The sequence below is a fragment of the Drosophila virilis genome, chromosome 4 (assembly GCF_030788295.1).
Source record: "Drosophila virilis strain 15010-1051.87 chromosome 4, Dvir_AGI_RSII-ME, whole genome shotgun sequence".
Classification (NCBI taxonomy): domain Eukaryota; kingdom Metazoa; phylum Arthropoda; class Insecta; order Diptera; family Drosophilidae; genus Drosophila; species Drosophila virilis.
In genome coordinates, this window is record NC_091546.1 from 17,832,369 (window position 1) to 17,850,468 (window position 18,100).

Genomic DNA, 18,100 nt, shown 5'->3' on the forward strand with positions numbered 1-18,100 from the left:
GTAGAAAACAATGGAATTTTGCTTACTTTAAATAAGGTTTAATAAAGAAGTATAACTCAAAAAATAAATTTTATTATTAGTTTTATTTTAAATATTTTGAATGACAAAACTACATTTGTACACTAGAGCCTGAGACTCGAACCCGCACCCTTCATTTGCCGAAAAAAGTGCAGAAATAGTTTAGCTCATCTGCAGAGGAATGCAAATAAATGAGATTTCATTTAATCATTTGAAACACACAAATCCCTTTGATATATTTCCACTTCATATGGACACGAAATATATTTCCTAGATTCTATTAAAACTGCCCACCAATTAAAGAGCCCGACTTTTTATTTCTCTTCAACTTTTTTTTCAAGCGAACATTTCTGTAATCAAGATTTGGATTGGAATTGCAAGACGTTTACCTATAAGATTGGTTTTTGTAACGTTTTTTCTTTTTGACATCCTCGTCTGAGGTTTGACTGTACACAGAGCGTATGGCGATCCTTTTACGGGCTTTCTGCAGTCGCTGATCAACGGATTTGCATCTGTAGCGATGAATGATGCCCCGTTGGCCCACGTTGTTTTCTTCATCCATGCAAGCAACCGTCGGTTGGGGATTCATCCAAGTCTCCGGTCGATCTGGATCGAAGGGTTTGTGTGCCAATATCGGCACCTGTGCACAATTATAGAATCGAGTCTTTTCGGATTTCTTCAACAGCGTCTCGCTTCTGAGGGGGACCGCTTCCGAGTTGAGCTCAGCGCAATGGGGATCATTGTGATATTCCTCGGCTATTTTTAAGGAGCTCAGGTCGCCTTTAATCATGTCATTGTATTCCTTGGATATGTTCTGCGCGATACCCCTCGTTCTGCTCATTTCGCTTTCTCGAGCCTTGTTCAGATCGAATCCTGTCAATGCAACTACCAAATCGTCTAGATTCCGTTCGATGCCAACGCGATCTTTAATCCGATTTAACAGCTTCCGTAAATAATCGCGCCGCTCTGAATATGCAATCAGCTTCTCCCCAGCATACAGACCACTCGTGGCTTTGGCTATTGAACCTTTACAGTAACCTATATAGCCCTCCATATTGTCAAAATGCTTTCTCCTTGTAGACGCTTCAAGGGCGGCATCGCCAGCGCCTGGTTTCCCGGCATTCGGATCATTACCATCCAAATAATATCTTTCGTATCGCGTGAAGCGACGTCTCAGCCCATTCTGTCTGGCCAGGGAGTTCGGTCCGATGCCCGAGCGATCAGCTATCTTTTGAGTGCACCGCGTGGGCCGCAGACCGAATTTCCGTGCCGGACATTTGGCGTCGCCAAAGAGACACTTGTGCGCACCATTTTCCGACTCCTTGCCCCCCTTGAGCACCAACTGCAGCACGCTCAACAGCTTGAGCAGCGACTCCGGCTGGTAGGGAGTGCGCACGTTGCCCTCGCTGTCAAAGATGCCGCAGTTGAAGTCGCAGGCGTCGAAGGTGCACAGTGGCACGTGGCAATTGTAACAGTAGGAGTTGCGCGGATTCAGCACCTTGGCGAAGTTCTGCATGGTCAGCGTGTACAGAAAGTCTGAGACCACGTCCGCATGCAGCCCTACCGCCCGGCTCAGGGCCAAAATGATGCCGCGATTCGCGTTAAACCAATAGTCCCGGGGCGAGCTCTTGCGGCACTCGCAGCCGGACTTCTTGGACACATGCTGCCGGTACCGCCGCAGCCACTGGATCCGTTCGGACACATCCAGAGGCCGAGTCGTGTCGTTGGAATCCATCGCCTGGGCGGTCGAGCAGTCGCCTCCGCAGCTACCCCTCTTGTTGTTGTTGTTGTTGTTGTTGTTGTTGTAGGCAGTTTTCAGCTGCTGGAAGTAGTTGCCCAAGCGCCCGGCAAACATATTCTTCTTCCAGCAGCTGCCCCCGCAACCGTTCTTCAAGCAAGCCATTTTGCAATTCTGCTAGATGAAACCAAATTTTAAGACTATTTTCAAAAATTATTAGATTCTTAATTTCGAATTGACAAATTCTGCAAATTCGATTCGAGGATGCCAGGTGGATAAAGTCCGTTAAATCGTGAATTCAATTTTGATTTTACAAATTGCATAAAACCCGATTTGATATTGTTAGGAATTTAACCGATAATCGATTGCTAAATTCGATAGATTCATTTTTCAAAATATATCGATATTTCAATCGATGAAAATTCACAAGTTTTTATAACTTTTTTTTCTATATAAGAATCGAGTACGGTTAATTAGAAAACAAATTTAATAAGACAACTGAAAAACAAATGTTAAAAAAAGAATGCAAAAATAATACATGTACGCCCTTTATGTGCGCTGCGTGTGTGTGTGTGTGTGTGTGTGTGTGTGTGTGTTTACAGTAGCTACAGCTCCAGTAACAACAATTAACACAAACAGCAAGACAAAGCAGGGCAGGCAAAAAAGACAAAAGCAAAAAAAAAAAAACGAAACATGCCGCAGAAATAGCCCAGCTCATTGGGTGCGCAAGCGAGATGGCACGAGCCGTTGCTCAGGCAAGTGTGAGCGACGCGCTGACAGCTAACAGGGGAAAGCAAAAGAAAACAACAACTAAAAAGCATAAGCAACAGGGACAGCATTTGAGCGCAAGAAAACGAGAGAGCGCAGGGGTAATGCGCTGGGGAAGAGCGGAACGCGCCGGCAATGGAACAGCGCAGCGTCTGCAAGAGGGGAAAGAGAGACACAATACCAATTGGCAATTGCTCGCGTCGCTCTCGCGCTCATCAGAACTGTAGCAGCGTCGGCGACGCTGCACGATGCTCACGCAGAGCGAGAGAATTGTTATTGTTGTCGCTGCTAAGTTGAGCGTATTTTGCTTTGTGCACTCCAACACAAACAAGCGCGCACATTATCATGTTGGGAGGGGGCGCTGCATGTGCAAGCTTTTGCCGGCAAACGCCAGCATCGACGTCAGCTGCAGCCGCGACTGAGACCTCTAGCCCCCCTGCCACAGCCAACGACGCCACCCACTAATTGAGTTGGCAAGTGAGACTCAAATCTCTTCAACTTAAAACCGTTAGAATCGCAGATTTAAGCAATTGTGACGTAATACAAATAATTATTTAAGATATCTTAAAAAAAAGGTTGAGTAGTTAAAAATTAATTGTTTGAAATTGAGATAATTTATTCTTACTAATAATTTATTCGTACTAATTCTTAAATGGAACAGTTTTTCTGTTCTCAGCAATATTTACGGGTTGTGCACTAGATATTTAGACATATCTAATACGATACGACTATCTAATACGATAATTGTCTCGATATTCTAATTGGACCTATCCGAATGTTATTCTAAGCAAATTCTAATTTAATTTCAATAGGCTTTTCTGGCTTTAATTGTACAAGTTTACAAAAAAAGAGACCTTATTTATTTAAAAACACATATTTTCACATAACACCTGGATATTTGTGAATTAGGAAATTAAGGAGTTGGTAATTCCAATAGGAAACAAACATACATCTTTCTATTAGAATCGCATTATAAACCTTGTTAGATTACTAATAAATATATAAATTTACAAATAATTATTCTTGGTAGATATGGAAACTTGTATAAATCAATTAATATCCATTTAAAAAAGAAAAAACATTCGAAGTGTTCGTTGCTTGTTTTCTTCAGAGAAGAAGACACATTATTAAAATTTATAAAGAAATATAAAGAAGACATTTACGAAGAATTTTGGAAAAAATGTATGCTGCTTGCACGATAATTTGAACCTATATCTTCCTCATACTAACTCTCTACCTTTCCCACTAACTTAATAATGAATTCAAAAATAAATTCGAAATTTCTACGGTGAAGTGAAATGGATTCTTACCAAAATCCTAATCCAGAGAAACGAACATCAATGGTCAAATCACAGCTAATAATCGAATAGTTCAGATGAACCCTATCAGCTCACGCACCGAAATGGACTTTGATCTGAGATACACAGAAATCAAATTGCAGTTACAAAATTAAGATGATTAGCACCTTCGACTTGGAAAGTAGTTTAGTATAAAACATTTGTGGGACTATAACGCAATATCTGATCCATCAGTTCGCAGCCGAGTTCAATAGAGTTGCCAGTTCAAAGGCCGCCGCTGCGGCAGGCGGGGCAACAACAAACAAATATAAACAAATTGCAGGGATAGATACATTCAGATACACACAACCAGATATGTAGATACATAATTCAATTGTTAATATTATAATGAGAGGCATCAACAGGTTCGTCAACAACAACAGCAACAACAACAACTCCCTCTTTTGAAGTCGATCCACGGATACGGCAATCGGTGGCCGCCTTTAATCTTTGCTGCTTCTTGATGGGCCCCTCGATGGGCCGCCCTGATGGATACTTCCGTGTCGGCGGCTTTGGCCGGCTGTGTGGGTGGCAACCACTTTGTGGCGCCCATTGGCATTAGCCAAGCCAAAGCCAGAAACATATTTATAACTGCAATTTTTAATATTTTATTGACTCGCGGCCTCAATCGACAGAAATGCTTTGAACTTGTTCCAAATGATCAAATTTATAGACAGTCAAAATTTCATATTGTAAATTATATGAAAATATGCGTAAATAGAAACAAGGAAAAAGAGAGAGAGAGAGAGAGCGAGAGAGGCAGACAAACTGTAGATCGGAAGGGAAGCTTTTGATCTTGCCGATAATGGTACGGAATGTTTCTCGATATGTGATTTTCAGTGCAGTTTTCAATCATGTCTAATATTTATTTTCAGACGAGGGCAGCAAGAAAACATTATCTGAACCTGCGTGAAAAAAATTTCTCAATCCTTAAAAATAACAGGTTAGATCTTGATGACATTTTCTTCAATAGATCTTATTTTTCTATGGAATAATCGCATTAATTGCGTGGCCAAAATTTTTTGGGTAGTTCCAATCAATATATTCCTTTGATTTGTAACTAGGGCGGAGAAAGATACCTGATCCGTTTATACTATTATAGAAGCTACTCAACGGGGCAGGTTATCGAATATCGGAAACAAAGGAAAGAGAAACTATTCAAGTTTTTAGCTTTTGTAGGTTGTGAGATTGACGCGTCCATTAATACGGAAAGACGGACGGACGGACAGACGGGCATCTCTATATCGACTCGGCTATTGATGCTGATCAAGAATATATATTTTCTTTAAGCGGACGGATATACTTCCTTCTGCCTGGTACATGCATTTAAATAAATAACTTTTTAGCCATATTCAATGGATTACATTGTTAAAAATAAACAAAAAATTCATTCTCATCCAGAATTAAAAGTCAAAGATTTGTAATCAGTATGTACATTTAAATATATATTCACAAGACATCTGTCGATATTAACCTATATATATATATATATATATATATTTATATATATACATATTTTATTTCTAACAATCATGGCTAATGCGGCTGCATCTATAAAGGACATGGAGAAGCACTCGAATAAACAATATTTGCCACCATTTATCGGTGCCCCTTCGGAACAGACAGAGGCAGAGACGACAGCGGCCAGCAAGGAGCCGCAGGTGAAGGAACAGCTGGTGCCAATGGCCGTTAACAAAAGTGATCCCGAGCCAAATTCGGTTGGCATGGAGCTGGATAATCCTTTCTGGATTTCCGTCAGTGGCTATCAGCCGGATTGCGCCTATTTGGTATATCGTTTCTTTCTCGATATCGGACACATTGTGGACAAGAGTTTCACAGAAACAAATTTAATGTATCTGAAGTATTTCTGTATGATGGATTGCGAAATTGCGCTTAGCTACGATGGCCAAAAGATCGGCTATGGTGGCGATATACTCGTACACGTCAAGCCGGAGAATCCTGTGCGGCAGACCCGAATCGAACCAACAATAGAAAAGATTACGCAGCCAGCCGTAGGCATCGCTGCTAACGATCAGCCCGATGTAGGCCTATCGCCTTTGTGTCTTGTCGATACCGACACAGAGAAGCTGAAGAAGCTAAAGCAGCTAGAGAAGCTTGAGAAACAGCCAAAGGTTGTGGAAGAAGTTGCCGCCAAGCAGGCAAAAGAGAAACCAGAGAAACTGTCACTGATTATGGAAGAGGCTGCCAAGCAGCCAGAAGAGAATTCAGAGAAACTCTCACAGGATGTGGAAGAGGCTGCCAAGCTGGCAAACGAGAAGCCAGAAACATTGCCAAAGAACGTGGAAAAGGCCGCCTCTTCCAAGCTGGCAAAAGATCAGAAGCGACAAGTGGCTCGCAGGAAGTTGACTTTTGGGCAATGGCTGAAGCATAAGATATCCTATATATTTTATTTTTACTGAGTAACAGTTTTGTTTTGTTAGTTTAGTTGAAATTGCAAACTGATGAACAGCATTAAAAATCCATTTCACGATGGAAAACTTTGTTTAGTCCTGTGATTTAAGCCCAACTAGCTTGAAAGTGAGAATCAAGCATTTTAGTTGGGCAAGAAATAACCTGAAGCCAGGTTCACTGTCCGAACGAGTAATTGGGTTGAATATCCACAATTTTTTTTTCGTTTTGCAGCGTTGATTTATGCCACATGGGTTAAAAACAAGGAAACATAGAAAATAGTTACCATATCTGTATGAAGCCTCCCACGGTTCAAATATTGTCGATAGCGATAAAATGCAATTGGTATTGTTTGGGTTATTTGCATGCCGGCGACATTATAGAATTTTTAATTACAATAAATCAATTTAAATAAAATGTAATTTTTCAATTTTATCAAATTGTCATTATGCGTAATTAATTCCTATGCACAAATGCATTTTAGTGCCCCACGTTGGGCACCCCACCAGCTCTCTACCGTTCGTGGCCAAACAATTGTGCTGCGCTAACTTTTAGCGATTGTCGAAGCGATTATAGCGCCGCAGTTGATGGGAGGGCGTGGCATTTAGTGGAAAATGGGGCGGTTGATGGTCTGAAATAATCGGACATTTGTTTTGTCAGAAATAATGCTGCTTAATTATTATATTTGTAATTTATTTGCGCCCACGCTTATCAGATCCAAATGCTAAAAAGTATGCATGCTGCTTTAATCCCACATTAATCCCGCACAAAACTGCATCAGCAACAACAACAACAACAGCAGCAAAAACAAGTGCAAAAAAGCCCAAAATAGAAATGACAGTAACAAAAACAACAAAAGCAAATGCAGCGCATAGAATGCATAATTAATTTTTATTTTGATGACAACGTCAACGCAACAGTCTAACCGAGCCCGAGCCCGAGCCCCAGCCCAAGCACGAGCCCAACATATCCCGCAGTGTGTTCCGAGTGTACCGCAATTATTTTGGATTGCCCAACACTGGCCTGCAACTGACCACTCAACATGCACATCGAAATCAATAGGGCAAAGCGATGTGTGCGTATTAGGCCTTGTCATTATAATACAGCAAAATCCATTAAAAATTCCAAACCAAACCTACTTTTTTTGAGCTTGAAATTACAATTTCTTATTAGCCAAGAAACGAGCGAATAAGTTTACTGAACGAAACCGAAAGTTAAGAGTGCAACAAATTAAACATTTACTTTTGATTGATTTAGTGCAATATGCTTTAGTGAAATCTTTTTTGTAAATACTTTTTATATTCTTGGCCACATTTCTCATAAGCATAGCTTTTTTTAAATGATCTTATAATTTCGTTAACCAGCACTGCCGATCGGCTACATGTGTTTACCCACACTTGGCACACGGATACATATAGCCTCAAGGAGAGAGAGAGAGAGAGAGAGAGAGAAAGGGAGGGAGCGACAGTGAGATGGAGAATGAGAGTATGTAAATACGAGCATCTATGTAATTATTTACATATATTGATGTATGTGGGCATGTTTATGGCATGGTTTGGGTTAACACACAAATTAACCCCATTTGACAAAACAAAGCGAATAGCGGTAAAATGGATAATTTGTTAAATAAATTGTGCGATTTTTATGAAAGCATTAAATATTTGTTGTTGTCAGCCAGCGTTTGGGCCATTTGCTGTTGCTGTAAACTGGTTATTTGCATTCGGTAAATAACATAAAATTAAAATTCTTTTGTTGTCCTTTCATAGTTTTGCATTACTTTTTTGTTGTTTGTTGTTATACAGGGCGGGGGAGGGGGGTATGGGCTGGATTTTCGTTAACAGATACAAATCCGTTTTATTTGTTTTTTGTATTTAGTTTTTGTTGTTTTTCGGAAAATTGTGTTAAATTTTTATGGCCAGCATATTTGGTTTCTCGCCTCACCCTAAATAATGCGGCTGTCACCAATTACCGATACCCCTGGGTTAGTCATCCCCTTCACCCCCCTCCCACCAATCGGCCACCCACAGAATGCTGCTGATGACTGTGCAACTGCAAATCCTCTGAAATTATAGCGTTCATTAAATTTTAAACAAAGGTGATTAGATTTTATAATTCGCATATGCCACACCTCTCACAGAAATTGCGTACAGTTGTGCTCATTATTTATTTAGAACAATTGCAAAAAGTATTTTGTATTTAGCATTTCGGCATTGTATTTAGCTGTTGTTCCCTTATTTATTGGTAGTTAGCATAATGCATTTTATATTTGTCATATCGAAATGTGGGATCAACAATTGCTCGTTTGTTTTGTGAAAATTAATTTATTTATTTGCGCTCAATTTTTCTAAATTTCTATTCTTATTATTTGTCAGTTCTAATTAATTTTTACCCGCCGCCAGATATCTACATGTATTTCGATACAAGATTATCGTGCTCATAGAAATATTTGAATCGAACCTTTGTACACTTTTGTGTTTTTCACTATTACTTAAATTAAGACCAGCATGATAATTGTATTTACCTTCAATTAAAGCGGAAATTCACTAGAACATTATTTAATTTATTATCATTTTTTTTCCTTTGACTTTGGGCACTTTGAGTGAAACATAGTTCATTAAATAATATTGAAAAACAAATCATATTTCCACAAGTCCAAAAATATTAGAGAAATTTAAATTGCAACATTTTTTTTAATTTTATAATTTTGGTCATGTTTTGCAAGAGGGTAAATTGTTTTTGTGCAAATGCAACAATGACTTTTTGTTAAAAAATTTATTTGTTAATAATAGATTTCCATTAATATTGAATTATATATTGAAAACTGCTTTTTACTTTCGAATATATCAATTTACCCAGTTCCGATCTTTAAGTTTGAAATAAACACAAGGAATTTGTATTTGTAATAATTCAATTTATATTTTATATGAAATCTATAAAATGTATATTGAGCTCTTTGAGTACTTTAACACGACAAATCAAACGTCGCCCCACTGTGAGGCGCACCTGAATTACGCCAAGCCGGTGGCGCAGGTATGTGTGAATCGAATTGAAGGAGCCCAAAGGACGAATTTTGCAGCGGTTTCGCATTTTAAACAGCAACGATGTGAAAGGCTGACATTGATGGACAAAAGTCGACGCTGCGACTATGCCAAGAATAGTGATGCGTGTCAGGCCCGTGTGTTTATGTTGAACTACAACTCGTTCTTCTACTGTGGCTGCGATGACAACGATCTATTTCGATTCATGTGCATCGTATTGCTGCTCCTTGCCAGTTCCCTGCTCTTCTGGGTCATATACTTCACCACGAAAACCTTGTGAGTAGTGTTCGGAGAGTAAAGGAAGAGTTTTAAATAGATCTACCCCCCCATTGGATTTTAGCTTTGTGCCTGCTTTAACGGACATATCGAAAAATCTGAACATAAATGAATATTTGGCGGGACTAACGGTATTGACATTAGGCAATAATGCTCCAGATATTTTCGGTGGCATTCTCACATTACACTTGGACTCGCGTCATGTCTATTCTGATGCCATGTCCGTGAATCTATTCGTGAGCGTATTCACATCATCCGTTATTATGTGGATAACGCCATTTGCCATAGATGGCACCTTCTTTCTTCGCGACGTGGGTTTCGTATTGCTCTACGTAAGCTATGTGGACTTTACAATCAAGATTTGCAACGGTTACATAACAATTGCCTGGGCTCTTTCAATGGCTCTCATATGTCCCATTTATATTGTGGTTATCGTTTGTGATGAGTACCTTCAGTATCGCAAGGACAAGGGTGAGTTTAGTGCGAAAATGAAATGGGTTGCCCCCGCATTGATCAATGATCCCTTTAAGCAGAATTGCGGGAGAAGGCAAAACAAATTTCAGAGTTGCAGAGCAGTCTTACCAACCAATCCTTATTCCTCCCAAGTACCCCACACAGTCTTCTGGATATGACGCGACGCACGCATGCGCCCAATAGGCACCTACTTAAGCAATTCTTTCAGGTTTTTGACACTTTGGACAGAAAGGGCTTCAGGAGCCAGTGGACCATCTGCAAGATATGGGCGTTGGTTAAGGTCCCGCCACTGATCCTCTTGCGCCTATATATACCTCAAACGTATTTCCAAGACTCCGCCTACACATGGTCCAAGCTGCTTTGCTGCATTCAGATTTTCCTTACGCCCACAACCATTATTGTATTGTTTGGTCAGTAGGTGCACCAGATTGGGTGTTTGATAATTAACATGCATCTTGTTTCTCTTGCCACAGTTCATATCTATTTAAAGCTATACAAATGGACTCTACCCGTTTTTGGGATCTGTTTTTGCATAACCATAACCATCTCGATCATAGCCTTTCGACACTCGCGCACGGACACGGTGCCCCGCTGGTACACATACATGGCCATATTGAACGTGATAGGCAGCATTTTTATCCTCTACGTGGCGACCAAAGAGCTGGTTGCCGTGGTCGAAACTGTGGGCATTACACTCCATCGAAGTCACACGTTCATTGGCTGCACCCTCTTCACTTGGGGCTGTACCCTAACTGATTTTATGTCAAATTTGGGCATGGCCCGCAAGGGATTTCCCCGCATGGCCTTCTCCGCTTGTTTCGGGTATATCATATTCTGTATGTCGCCTTTTACACATCTACTTGATTAACGTAACTATTAATTTGTGTGCAATCTCCATTTCAGCCACCTTTGGGGCCGTTTGCTTGCCAGTTTTGTATAATGTTATAACCTCGTCACCAGGTGACTTTCAAGTGAGTATTTTTCGAACTAATGTCGCGTTAAATATATATATACGATTATATATGAATATAGAGAGATATAGAGTGCAAAAGTTCTGCAGTTGAGCTCCCAATAAAGTGAGTGACAGTCGAAATATCAGTGCAATATCGAAATTCCAGCGAGTATCGAGTATATTCTAATTGATAGTCACTTTGAAATCTAGTTATTTAATTTAAGAGCCAACCGTTTTTATTTAGAGCGCAGACTTTGCTATCGACTCCAAATTAGGGAAAATGCCGTGATTTTCTTTAATTGAAAAGACGAAAATCAAAGTCAACTTTCTGTGTGCTTTACACGATACCTAGTTCAATCAGTGTGTCCTTTAAAAATACGAGATAAAAAAAGGCAAAGATAGGCAACATTGAGTGATATATGTTACTCGTACTTTATATTATATATTCTTATTACTTCTATATTAATAATATATTTTTAACTTTATATTCTTCATCAGATCACCGAGGGTACCGTTGGCGAATCGGCCTCTATTATGCTGATCGTAGCGCTCGTTATGATCATGTTGTACGGCATTACCACAAATTTTATGTTACGCCGATCCGGCGCACTGCTGGGCATAACCATCTATGCGCTATTTCTAATATTTGTTGTTTCCAGTGAGTTTGAGGTAACTCATGCTTTCGGTACAGATCACAGCCTGGATCGCAGCCAGTTCGATGAGAGTTATATACGAGAATGAGGCATTTTTGCAATTGATTGATTTATTTAATATTTTCGCAACACAAGCTCACATTGTAATTTAAAGCAGCTCGTGTGAAACACATAAACATAGAAAACGCTGTCTGATTAAACAGCTAGAGCGGTTGATAAAATTAATTTGTTGTATTTTTTCAATATTTACTCGACATTATTTTAAGCCGAATACGATGAAACCGAATGAAAGATTCAGATGGGGAACTAGAAAATGTTATCGCATTTACTTGGCGGCAATTCTCTTCTGCGTTTCGGTATATTATATCATTAGCACCGTAATACCGTATGGCGACACCGAGCATGAAATCGCAGAGGGTTATTTTGTGAATACGTCGGGATGTCGCATGATGGCTCTGAATCCGCTGCCAATGGAATCGGCAACCTACTTACTTCGAGTTGAACCTAAGAACTGCAACAGACATCAACTTTTTAAGGCCGGAACGATTCATAGGAAGATCTACCTGATACGGACAATGTCGAACAAGAAGATATTAAGTGCCTGGAAAGTGAAAAACGTTTCGGATATTGTCTGCGTATACAAAACAACGCAACGATACGATGATTTTAGAAACATATACGTTACAAAAAGAATCATCCGTTTGAGCAATCAAACATTCGCAATTGGTGTTGAAGATAGTACCAGAATACTGCGAATCCGATGCACTGATGGCCATAACGCTACGCTTTATCATGATGTTCATTTCTTTCTACAATCGCAATTCAAAAATCGTCCGAAAAAAAGGTCGGATCGTTTATCTGTTATGATTATTGGCATCGATTCGCTCTCACACATGCATTATCTGCGCACAATGCCCTTCTTGGGTTCCTATATCAGCCGATTGCCACACGTCGAGTTTTGGGGCTACAACCGCGTAGGGTCAAACTCTTACCCCAATCTGGTGCCCCTGCTCAGTGGCATGAACGTCGAACAGCTTGAAGCTGCCTGCTATGTTGGCCACGAGAACTACGACGAATGCAAATTTCTGTGGAAGCACTTTAAGCTGTCTGGCTACAGAACGAGTTTCGCCGAAGACACCAGAGTGGGCGGCACATTTAATTACGTGAAAAAGGGTTTTTATCGCCAACCAACGGACTTTTATCTGCGACCCGTAATGCTAGAAATCGATAGTCACACACGCTACAGCATTGATCTACGCGATGACATTCACTGCACTGGAAGCCGCAAGTATGGAGATATACTGCTCGAATTTATCAACAAGCTGATACCAAATATAGCAGATGAGCTGCACTTTTCATTCTTTTGGCAGAGCCAGGGGGTGCATGACTACTTCAACTATGCCCAGTTGTTGGACGAGAAATACCTGAAATTAATGCAAGTCCTCAACAATACACGCATTTTGAACGACACCTTGGTACTCCTGATGTCCGATCATGGAATACGGTTTGGTTCTTTTCGCCAGACCTACCAGGGAATGCTAGAAGAATCGCAGCCTCTTCTGATAGCTCTGTTTCCCAAATGGTTAGAGAAGGCTTACCCGGCAGCCATATCTAACCTTCGATATAATGCCCATAGTCTTGTCACAACCTTCGATTTACATGTGACCCTCAAGGACTTGACCAATTTGAAGCTGCTGCACAATAGCAATATTGAAAAACGAACGGCGGCACTTCGGAAGCTAGGCAACAATATACCACGAGGTATTAGCCTGTTTCTACCCATACCGAAGGTGCGAGATTGTGCATTGGCCGGCATTCCAGCCTCCTATTGTCTCTGTCATAGTTTAAGCTCGTTAGCTACTGCCGACGTCAGATCCCAGCGTGCTGCTTCGTTTGTGGTGAAGAGTATCAATGCCATTATAAGAAGTGAGAAACTTTGCCAGATATTGCAGATAAAAGAAGTGCAAGCGGCGTATTTGCTAAATCGAAATAATGATCATTACGAGTATGAGGTTAAGGTGCGAATCCAGACGACTCCGGGAGAAGGGCTTTTTGAAGGAACTACCAGATTTACTGGCGATTTATTGGCGCTGAATGGCGCTGTTCTTCGAATTAACAAATATGGCAATCAATCATACTGTGTGCACAACTATCTCATTGAAATGTATTGCTATTGTTTATAAAACAGTTGGAGGAACATAAATAAACCAAGGTATCTCCATATTCGCTAAGGGTGGACATGGGGCTTTAGTAAGGCAACCGATTCTTACAGAATGGAGCTAAAGTTATTTTTTCAATTAACGCAGGCGTTGATGTCGATAATTTTATATATAATGTTAGCCTGACATCGATATTTTACTAACGCGATGTATATCGAACGCCCTGTTTTGTTCAAAACCTTTCGATATATGTCAAGCTCTAACCAGTTCTGATTAACTGTCAAAGTTTATTTCTTTAAAATATGTTAAAACAAAAATTGAAACACCGATTTGGTTATAAGAGGCTCACATGGATTACTTTCGGAGCCATCCTGGTATGCGTTTTTAACTATTTTCTGATAAACATTATTTGCTACATGGACAAGGAACGAGAATCTGAAACGGAGGGCTACTTTGTCAACACATCCGGTTGTTGTATGCTGGCCTTGAATCCAAATGCAACACCATTATTGAAGTACTTTCGGCAAGTCGAGTCCAGAAAATGCAGTAAACTTCAACTATTTCGTGGTGAAACGGTAAGGGATACGAATTTCTTGGAGCTGGCAATGTCGGAGAGAGAAATTGTAAAGACCTACGGAGTTGAAAGCATTACCGAAGTTAACTGCACTTATAAGCTGGTGAGACGACATAATGACTTCTCGAACAAAATGACGAAAGGTAGAACCTTTTTCTTAAGCAATCAAAAGCCACTAATTAAAGTTGAAGACGGCTCTAGGATATTGCGAATCCAGTGTTTTGTGCCCAAGAGAAAATTGATTTATCACGATGTTCATTTCTTTTTACCTGCAGCCCCACCTCCACGCAGCATCCCGTCAACATCGTCACCGAATCGCCTGTCTGTGATGATATTAGGCATCGATTCCATATCTCATATGCATTTTCTTCGCATGATGCCCTCAACAGCTGCCTTTATTAGGCATCTATCGCACGTTGAGTTCTGGGGCTACAACCGAGTCGGTGTTAATTCCTTTCCTAACCTAGTCCCACTATTAAGTGGCCTAAGCGACACGGAAATGGAGGGTAGCTGTTATAAGAATAAGTCCTCTTTTGATGAGTGCAAGTTTCTGTGGAATCATTTCAAGGCTGCGGGGTACAACACTAGCTTTGGCGAAGATAACATGGCTATTGGAACATTTTCATACTGCAAGAAAGGCTTTGCACAGCAGCCCACTGATTTCTATTTGCGGCCCGTGATGGCTGAGATCGATTGTTACACTAGGTACAGCCTAGATGAGCTTGACTTAATTCACTGCAGTGCAGGACGCAAATATGCGGACATTCACCATGAATTCATCTATAAGCTAATACCTCATATGAACAGCGGGGATCACTTTTCGATCTTTTGGGAAACGCAAGGCGTGCACGACTATTACAATTATGCCCGTGTCTTAGACGAACGATATCTATGCTTACTTCAGCGGCTTCATGAGAAGTCTGTTTTGGAAAACACCCTGGTACTCTTTATGTCCGATCATGGTTTGCGGTTTGGTTCTTTTCGCAGAACCTGGCAGGGCATGTACGAGGAGTCTCTGCCGTTTTTGATAGCCCTGTATCCCAAGTGGTTAGAGAAGGCTTACCCCGCAGCCATATCTAATCTTCGATACAATTCTCATAGTCTTGTCACAGCCTTTGATTTACATGTAACTCTCAAGGACTTGACCAATTTAAAGCTTCTTCGGAGTAGCAACATTGCAAATCGATCGGCAGTCCTGAAGGGACTGGGACAAAAGATACCTCGAGGTATTAGTCTCTTTCTACCCATACCAGAGCTGCGAGATTGTAAATTGGCGCACATTCCAGCTAATTTATGTAATTGTCATAAGCTGAAAAAGATACGTACGTCTGCCAAAGTATCCCAGCGAGCTGCTCGCTTTGTCGTGGATAGCATCAACATGCTGATCAAGAGTCACAGGCTCTGCCAGAAATTGTACCTGGAAGAGGTGCAAGAGGCGTATGTGCTTAAAAAAGGCGCTGATAAGCACTTTGAGGTCAAGGTTCGATTGCAGACGTCTCCGGGCGAAGGACTCTTTGAAGGAACTACAAGATTTACGGAGGATTCACTAGCTCTAAATGGAGCTATAACACGAACCAACAGATACGGAAACCAATCATATTGTGTAAATGATCATCACATTGAAATGTTCTGCTATTGCTTATAAATGGAATTTATTATGATAAGCTAAACAAGCTCGTTTAAGAGAGAGATTTGTAACCGCAAAATTAAGGGATTGTCCCCTTAAGAAATACACATTTATAAGATATATTTTATAAGTCTGTTCGAAAAGCGCATAAACATCGTGATAAAGGCAATCACAATAAAGCATTTGTTCATTTCGAAAGCGCAAAAGTTATCACTCGGCCCAGTCGCCGCCAGACAGTCGAATCCCCTGCTCCAGACACGAGCTAGACCCATTTTCATTTCCATTTCCAGTTTCTGCCTTGGCTCCAGCGACGGTCTCTCAGCGAGGCAAGCTCCGCGTCAGTTCAATTTGACGAACTGATAAATGTCAAATGGTTGTTGTTGTTGCTTTTTTTTTAATACACTTTCGTAGGGTATTTTTATTTTATTGCAATACTTGTAACGCATGAGCTGACAAATCGCATTACTTTGTACGCTTCTATATACATATATGTGCAATTCATATAGTCCAATGCCAATAAGTAATCAATATATTAGACTTGGGACGAAAATCAACGTTCTGTGCACATGTGAAAAATGTCGTTTCTTATGGAAAGACGTAACTAACGCCATATTTCACATTAGCAAATAATGTTATACAATATAAGAAATGTTGATAGTGAAATTAGGCTGTTGCACATGAGAAAAATCATCAATATCAAATTAGTACATCCTACAGCTCTATATAAATAATCGCCTAACAATTAAGTTTTTCAAAATATCTTTATCAATCTTTACGAGCTTTACTCTTCTAATATATCTGCATCTCCGAGTTAAGTCGGACTAGTTTATTCTAATGCTCCCATAGGAGCAATCCGTAGGAAATAAAGCTTTTTTATTAAATCGATATTTGGTTATTTGTCAAGGGTATTTAATCTTCGACGTGTCGCATTAGTTTTCCAGCTGGCGTTTTTTTTTCATGCCCATTAAACGCGATTTGTATTGTGAGTGTTGTCATAGATTTTTATATTGTTGCTGAGATTGTTGTTTGTTGCTGTTGTTGTTGTTTGGTGTTGGGTGTTGTGCTGGCTCGCTTTATGATCTTTTTATATTTATTGTCATCAAACGTATTTTGTTGAAGCTTTTTGTATGCATTTGAATTTATGATTTTGGTTTTCGTCTCTTTGACTTTCATATAGGTTATAATTTCCGATTGTGAACCATAAATATTATTGTGTTCGCTACGAATTGTACAATACCGCAATGCCACGATGCAAAAGTATTTTCTTTTCTGTTTTTCAATTTTAACAAACGCTCAACGTAAATTATGATTCCAATGGATCTTGGACCAGCTAACAAATGAAATCAATTTGTTGGATTTGCTTAATATCACCGAGCATAAGTTTAGGGTTGGAGTTAAATCATCAATCAGCCCATCAATCAGTCATGGGATTGGAGATGTTTCCTTTTGCCTGTTATACGCATTTACACAAAATCCGTTTTCCTCGTTAATGCTTCCTTTGTAAAAACACTCATATATAAAAAATTGCCTTAGTCTTACTAATTTCATATATTTCACTATGCAATTTATGTAGTTTATTAAGCAAAAAACCATAAAACTGATATTTAAATATAAAAAAAGAAGGCCCTGAAAAGCCTTTACATGAATCAACTATAGCCGTTGGCATTGGGATTGCCCGCAGCGGATAATTTGCGTCAAAATGTCAGTTTATTTGAAGAGCCAGTCCCCAAGTTGTCGGCGTTGAGAGACGTGCAATTGAATTAAAATTAAAATATATAGCGCAAAGGCAGGCACAAAAAAAAAAAAATGCATTCGTTATAATTTGCAATTTATTTACGAGCAACATGTGCGCGTGGAGGGGGTCGCGTGTTGCAACAAAAATTATAAATTTAAAAAAATAATTAAAAACCATTTGGCTGCGGCGCCGTGGATGCCAATGCCAAATGCCGGATTCGGTTTGTCCAGCACACAACTCGCATTCAATTAATGCAAAATGTCCTAAAATGAACGCATTTTTCACTGATTGTTGGCGATTGTCAAGCTCGGCCTCCGTTGACATTCAGCAACGCCGGCGGCT

The 18,100-nt window shown here is 40.1% G+C and overlaps 5 protein-coding genes across 7 annotated transcripts; 4 read left to right on the forward strand and 1 right to left on the reverse strand.

The window, feature by feature from the left end:
* Positions 1–403: 403 nt before the first annotated feature.
* LOC6629139 (uncharacterized) lies at positions 404–1,921 on the reverse strand. Its single transcript, XM_002051545.4, has one exon. The coding sequence runs from the start codon at positions 1,919–1,921 to the stop codon at positions 404–406; it is 1,518 nt and encodes a 505-aa protein (XP_002051581.1).
* A 3,408-nt stretch (positions 1,922–5,329) lies between these two features.
* On the forward strand, positions 5,330–6,349 carry LOC6629138 (uncharacterized). The gene has a single exon (XM_002051544.4). The coding sequence runs from the start codon at positions 5,394–5,396 to the stop codon at positions 6,279–6,281; it is 888 nt and encodes a 295-aa protein (XP_002051580.1). The 5' UTR covers positions 5,330–5,393; the 3' UTR covers positions 6,282–6,349.
* Positions 6,350–9,139: 2,790 nt separating this feature from the next.
* Positions 9,140–11,888, forward strand: LOC6629137 (mitochondrial sodium/calcium exchanger protein). Of its 3 annotated transcripts, XM_002051543.4 has the most exons (7): positions 9,140–9,300; positions 9,367–9,584; positions 9,649–10,055; positions 10,118–10,468; positions 10,532–10,894; positions 10,962–11,029; positions 11,509–11,888. In XM_002051543.4, the coding sequence occupies exons 1-7, from the start codon at positions 9,208–9,210 to the stop codon at positions 11,749–11,751; spliced, it is 1,743 nt and encodes a 580-aa protein (XP_002051579.1). In that variant the 5' UTR covers positions 9,140–9,207; the 3' UTR covers positions 11,752–11,888. The 3 variants fall into 3 exon arrangements, 2 of the variants coding, with proteins under 2 accessions (XP_002051579.1, XP_032293594.2); XR_011416666.1 differs by lacking the exon at positions 11,509–11,888 and having other exon boundaries at positions 10,118–10,463; XM_032437703.2 differs by lacking the exon at positions 9,140–9,300 and having other exon boundaries at positions 9,465–9,588.
* A 50-nt stretch (positions 11,889–11,938) lies between these two features.
* LOC6629136 (uncharacterized) lies at positions 11,939–13,886 on the forward strand. The gene has a single exon (XM_002051542.4). The coding sequence runs from the start codon at positions 11,939–11,941 to the stop codon at positions 13,844–13,846; it is 1,908 nt and encodes a 635-aa protein (XP_002051578.1). The 3' UTR covers positions 13,847–13,886.
* A 194-nt stretch (positions 13,887–14,080) lies between these two features.
* Positions 14,081–16,212, forward strand: LOC6629135 (uncharacterized). The gene has a single exon (XM_002051541.4). It carries the CDS (start codon positions 14,125–14,127, stop codon positions 16,039–16,041), a length of 1,917 nt encoding a protein of 638 aa, XP_002051577.2. The 5' UTR covers positions 14,081–14,124; the 3' UTR covers positions 16,042–16,212.
* The last annotated feature ends 1,888 nt before the right edge of the window (positions 16,213–18,100 follow it).

Excerpts from the sequence above, each read along its gene's own strand:
- LOC6629139 (XM_002051545.4), bottom strand. The coding sequence starts at position 1,921 with ATGGCTTGCTTGAAGAACGGTTGCGGGGGCAGCTGCTGGAAGAAGAAT.
- LOC6629138 (XM_002051544.4), top strand. The coding sequence starts at position 5,394 with ATGGCTAATGCGGCTGCATCTATAAAGGACATGGAGAAGCACTCGAAT.
- LOC6629137 (XM_002051543.4), top strand. The coding sequence starts at position 9,208 with ATGTATATTGAGCTCTTTGAGTACTTTAACACGACAAATCAAACGTCG. Across the intron at positions 9,585-9,648 it reads TACTTCACCACGAAAACCTT|CTTTGTGCCTGCTTTAACGG; the intron begins GTGAGTAGTGTT and ends ATTGGATTTTAG. Across the intron at positions 11,030-11,508 it reads CGTCACCAGGTGACTTTCAA|ATCACCGAGGGTACCGTTGG; the intron begins GTGAGTATTTTT and ends ATTCTTCATCAG.
- LOC6629136 (XM_002051542.4), top strand. The coding sequence starts at position 11,939 with ATGAAACCGAATGAAAGATTCAGATGGGGAACTAGAAAATGTTATCGC.
- LOC6629135 (XM_002051541.4), top strand. The coding sequence starts at position 14,125 with ATGTTAAAACAAAAATTGAAACACCGATTTGGTTATAAGAGGCTCACA.